This window comes from Arachis ipaensis, chromosome B01 (assembly GCF_000816755.2).
Source record: "Arachis ipaensis cultivar K30076 chromosome B01, Araip1.1, whole genome shotgun sequence".
Lineage (NCBI taxonomy): Eukaryota > Viridiplantae > Streptophyta > Magnoliopsida > Fabales > Fabaceae > Arachis > Arachis ipaensis.
The window spans coordinates 1290621-1296261 of record NC_029785.2 but is presented as its reverse complement, the minus strand read 5'-3'; the positions used below and the strand labels follow the sequence as shown (position 1 = coordinate 1296261).

Here is a 5641-nt window from a genome sequence, read left to right as displayed (position 1 = left end):
TTATACGACAGAAAAATAATCAAAATTTATTTTATTTACCATTTATTAATAGTAAACTTTTGGCTAATTGTAACTAATTTTTTTTAGTTATCAAACATTTTCTAACCTAATTATGTACTCCATGAATGTCACCTATATACTCTACTAAATTAATATGGCTAAAAATAATTAAGTTGCACCTCATGTTGCATGGAAATATACGACGAACCACTGACTTTGACCTGAGTTTTAGTAGTTCAATTTTTATATTAACATTCAATTAAAATATATATATATATGAGTGAATTTTGTTGTATAATAGATGTATAACCGCAATTGATCGAATATCATTTCTAAGACAACTAAAACTCTATAGAAACGAACAAGATTCATTAAGTGATGATGAATCCAAAATGAATAACATAAAATGAATAATGTATGTTTACTTAGAAATGTTTAAAACATGCCATGATATGGAAGAATCACCTGTGATGAAGTGAAAGAGTGAGATGAAGAGTAGAATAGCAACTGCCATTGCTGAAAATGAATTAGCAAATTGATGAACTAATGCAGCATAAAATGTGAAATGTGAAATGACAATGGAGTATTAATCTCTATATATATGAATGAGTGAAGTGAAAGGGGTATTGTATTATATAGAGAGAATATTTGTGTGGGGAACATGTGAATAAGGGCAGAATATGGGTATGTTTATGCAATGCACATGTATGCATTATCCGTCATACTCTAGCTAGGTTTGAGAAAGTGTGTCTGTTTTTTCCTTTCAGCATATAAGATCCAGATCCAAAGAACCTATGCATATTAAAACATGGAGATTATCAGGCTTTTCGAATAAATCAAGAGTAGTTTGTTTTGTTCAGTGTACTGTGGACCCTTCTTGTTGAAAGCGGTCCAATGGGATTAAGGATGGAGCTACCAATTTTACACCATATTTAGGGGTATAAAATGAATATCTCAAATTAGACGCAATGACATATAATGTGTTAAATGTACTAGGTTAAAAGGACTTGGTGCACTAAGTCATTTATCGTACACTTTTTTCATGAAGTTTGATAAAATCCTGTCCATGATATAAGTTATAATTTATCGTAAATATTCTTTCAGGGAATGAATCACCTATATTATTTATAAAGTAGTGTTTGATAGAGAGACAAAGATCGAAAGACAGAGATTGAAATAAATCTCAATATTCTGCTTAGTGTAAATTGGGAGACAGAAATTAAAATAAGAATAAAGCTCTAATTTAATTTACACAAAGAGTAAAATTGAAATTAATTAATTACAATGAGAGTATTTTAGGTATAAAATGTTATTAAAATTTCAGCCTCTGTCTCTAAAAATTTCAATCTCCTGTGTTTCTATTTTAGTGTCTGTCCCAATATCTCAAAACAAACGCTACTTATAAATGTATTATTGTCATATTTTATAAAATATAAACATATCAAATATAATATATTACTTAATGAAATAAGATGAAATATATTTTTTTTTAAGAAATAAAGAGAAATTTGGTTGAATTTTACCAAATATTAAAAGAATTATATTTAATTTACCCTTAGAATTAGATTGTCTGTTTAGAATGAATGAATGATATTTAATCAGACGGAGCAATTATGAACAAATATTTGAGGTCACTTTAGGATTGAGCAGTGGAAGTAGTAGTAGTAGTGGTGCTTTTTGTAGTTAAAGTATTGTAGTTTCAATGTGACTTTTGTCCCTCTTGAATCTTGATACTGTCATCAAAAGTTGTCAGCTACTTGTGATCACATGCTTCCTACTATGAATCCCATAAACCCATATGCAATACGATGCATTTTGCAATTATAGATGTTTTATTTTCATTTCAAAGTTCAAACAGAATAATTGGCTTAAAAGCTTTTGTTTAAAAAAATATATCAGATTCCATTTGTCTTCTAAAAGCAGCTCTCAGTGAACATTAACTAAGTAGAAGAAGATTACAAAGATTTTTTTAATTAATTTATTAATCAATAATCAATTGTAGCTTCAAGGAATATTCAACGCTACCACAATTAATTACTCCATTCTATTTAAAATAATTGAGCTTTAGATGGATGTACGAGATTAGAAAGGTTAATATTTTTTTACTAACACAAGTAACCAATTGTACATAAGAAGAATCATGTAGCTAGATGACTCATCCTAATGCAAGTTGATGCATCACTTAAATGCCCCTTGATTAGTCTATTGGGCAAAAACATGAATACTACTATGAGGAACTGTTTTTTGATGAATTTTAATTCTCATACATCCATCAATTGAGAACCAATTCTAATTTTTAGCCTCATCAAAATTCACCTTTTTTGATGAGTAAGAAACTGACCAGCATTATCATCAGAACCATGAACATCACATTCTCAATGGTTGTTAGAAGTTAGAACATAATACAGTCGTTATATTAACAAATAATCAAAATACTTGTGACTTCTCCAATGAAAAAGTTAACTTTGATTCTAAATTTATATCAAAGTTGGCTATCTTCAAAGAGAATTTGATTCTTTTAGGTAAGACTACAAAAAGATAACTATATGAAAATATCTTTATATAAAAATAATAGTTCAAAATTGTTAAGTGAATAAAGTGATTTAACATGTTTTACCTAAAGAGAAAGTCTATGGACCAGCAACTTTTGTGTTTTGTGGCCAGCACTTAACCATCAAAGGAAAAGTGAGTGATCTCCCACCATTGGATGTAATCTCACACCATTAAAAACACTATTGATGGTTACAAAACACAAAAATTGCTGACCCCGTAGCACTCCTCATAGTTAAAATGTTGATATGTGTCAATGTTATGTTAAGTTTAGTTAAGAACATTGACACATATCAACATTTTAACTTTTTATCTTTATACGAAAATATTTTCATGTGAATAACACCATACAAAAACGATGCTTATTCTTCAAGCAGATATGATCTTCAATGAAAAAGGGTGCCATTAGGGATGTGTCTGTAGCATATCCTTTTTAGTTGTGAAAATACACACAACTACACCAGAAATAACCAGATTTTCTTTGGGGCAAGTAATAACAATTCGATCGAATGACCAAAACCATCTAGATTATTTGGTATTGACAACCATCTAGAATTGGAAGTTACCAAACACCAAAAGTTCCCAAGACCCAAGGAAAGGTCATCAGAAGAGAATCACTTCTATGTCAATGCAGAACTGAAAATATAAGAAACTTGTAATATTTGCCAAAGTACTAGGATTAAATCCAATCTAAATATCAGGTCAAATGGCTGCACTAAGATTAAAGGCAAAATTGCAGATGGAGTTAGTCATCTTTTTCATCTGCTGTTCTGACTTCTGAGTTAGTTAATGCAAGCTCCCATTGTTACAAATCTCAATCCAACTATTCTAAATGATAAATGAATAACCTGTGATCAAGTCCAACTCCACAAGACATGCATATTTGAAAAGATAAAGTCATAGTGCTTTAACATTCCAACATAAGAAAGACTCTACCATGGACTAATATCAAATTTTCGTTCTGCTTGTAAAAGGGAAAAACTTCACATTCACAATGTCCCATGAATTTCAGTCAAACCTACAAATTACAATCCTAAGTGGTGGAACCTTTCAGTTTACACTAACAATGTCAATGAACTCTATGCCACAACGCAGCAACATCCTTCTTGGGCCAAGGCTAACCCCTTCTCACACAAAAAAACTAGGATAAATTTTTTTTTCTACAACTCAACCTAACATTGCAGACTATAAAATCAGAACAAGGTATTAACACATGTCTGTTAATGACAAGACACACCAATAATGCATAAATATAAAATATAAATTAACAAGTACAAATCAAGGCAAAATTGCCTATGAACTAGTACTTACTAATAGTCAAAATTAAGATTAAGATTCTATCTATAAACATCCCCAAAAAGAGATTAATAAGAGACTAATAACAATAATAATAACAATAATAAATAGGTTAACTGTTAAAAGAGTAGCCAAAAGAAAAACAAAAAGAGTTATGTACCATTCAACCTTTTTCACCCTTTCTTTGCAAAATGTACTAACCCCTCTGCTCCATATTCATCACTATTTTTTATTTTTTTTTATTTTATGTTTTTCTTTTCAATTCAACCAGAGGCTTCAACGCACTCCCTTGCAAAATGCCCAGGCTTACCACAATTGAAGCAAGTGCTTCTAGAACCATTACCATTGCCACCGCCGCCTCCGCCACCATACCTTCCACCTTCATTGCTGCAATCCCTAGCCAAGTGACCAACCTCACCGCACCTATAGCAACCACCACCACCAGCGCCGCCACCTGCACCGCCGCCAGTTCTCGCGGTAGCACAGTCCCTCGCCATGTGACCAAATCCACCGCATCTAAAGCACGAAACACCACCGACACCTCCACCACCACCACCACCGTGAACATTACCGTTACCGCCACCGCTTCCTCGCAAGCAATCCCTAGCGAGATGCCCAAATCCGCCGCAATTAAAACATGCACCACCACTACCGCCACCAGCGCCACCAGAATTGTTGCTCCGGTTGCAATCCCTAGCCAGGTGTCCGACTTCGCCGCAGTGGTAGCACCCGGCGCCACCTGATCCCGCAGCACCACCTCCACCTCCACCGGCGCCGCCGTTTCGCCTCCATCCGGCGCCAAATCCGGATCCGCCGGATTCCTTGGGACGAGAGTGTAGGGGATTGCCGTCGGGAGCAGTTACATCAACGGCCTTGGTCTTGTGGTTGTCGCCGGTGGCGATGGAGAACTGGACGCGATCGCCTTCGTGGAGAGTGCGGTAACCGTCGGATCTGATGGAAGACTGGTGGACATTATTATTTTTAATTATTTCAAAATAAAAAAATCAACTCTTGAATAAATTTTAATTTCTAACATTTTAAACAAGTTTTAAATAACTAAATTAATGATTTAATTAGTAAATTATTAGCAGGATTAGAAGTAAATTAAAGCACAACTCATCTCAAATTCAGCTCATTAACAATTTGATCAGGATTTATGGATATGTGTGAAATTTAAGCTTTAAATAAACTCAATTCATTGATTCATGAATTGATTATTACAAACACACACATAATTGTAATATTTATATTTATGTTTGTTAAATATAAGAAAAGATATTGTTTTCTTGTCATATCAAAATTATAATATATTTATTTATTTTATTGTAGGTTGAATAGATAATAAATTATAACCTAATAAATTTAATTAAATTATTTGTGAAAAAAAGAGCAATATATTTATATATTGATGTTTATAAAACATTATATTCATCTTTTTATATATAAATTTAATAAAAGATATAAATGATAATTAATAGATAAATAATAAATATAAATAATATTTTTATATAGGTTAATTTATTGTTAGAGAATGGTAAATTATAAATTACATGCTCATTACTTTTTGCTAAACTTCGTAAGTTCAGGCCAGTTAATAAATTTTTGGTGAATTAAACTTAGGTTTGGCCTAACTTAAGTTAGATGGGTTCACTTGGGCCCTAGTTATTAATCAAATCATTTATGAAGCTGAAAGATTTGTATGGATAATTAAGTTAGGTCAATTTAGTAATTAGCTTACTAGATTATTTAAGTGTTGAGAGTTTGAATTTTATACTGAATATATAACAACTTATTA

At 32.1% G+C, this 5641-nt stretch overlaps 2 protein-coding genes across 2 annotated transcripts in view; both read right to left on the bottom strand.

Annotated features, from left to right (window-relative positions):
• LOC107615850 (thaumatin-like protein 1b) overlaps positions 1-1056 on the bottom strand; it is a 3186-nt gene extending 2130 nt beyond the window's left edge. The window contains exons 1-2 of the mRNA XM_016317871.2: positions 726-1056; positions 466-516 (exon numbers count right to left, since the gene is read on the bottom strand). Coding sequence (XP_016173357.1) covers positions 466-514 — 49 coding nt within the window. The 5' untranslated portion in view covers positions 515-516; positions 726-1056. The remainder of the gene's footprint in view (positions 1-465; positions 517-725) is intronic.
• LOC107609770 (cold shock domain-containing protein 3) lies at positions 3791-4817 on the bottom strand (the record flags this gene model as incomplete). The annotated part of the gene is given in 1 exon segment (XM_016312114.2): positions 3791-4817. A coding segment is annotated over 1 exon segment (708 nt), but the record flags the coding sequence as incomplete, so codon positions are not given.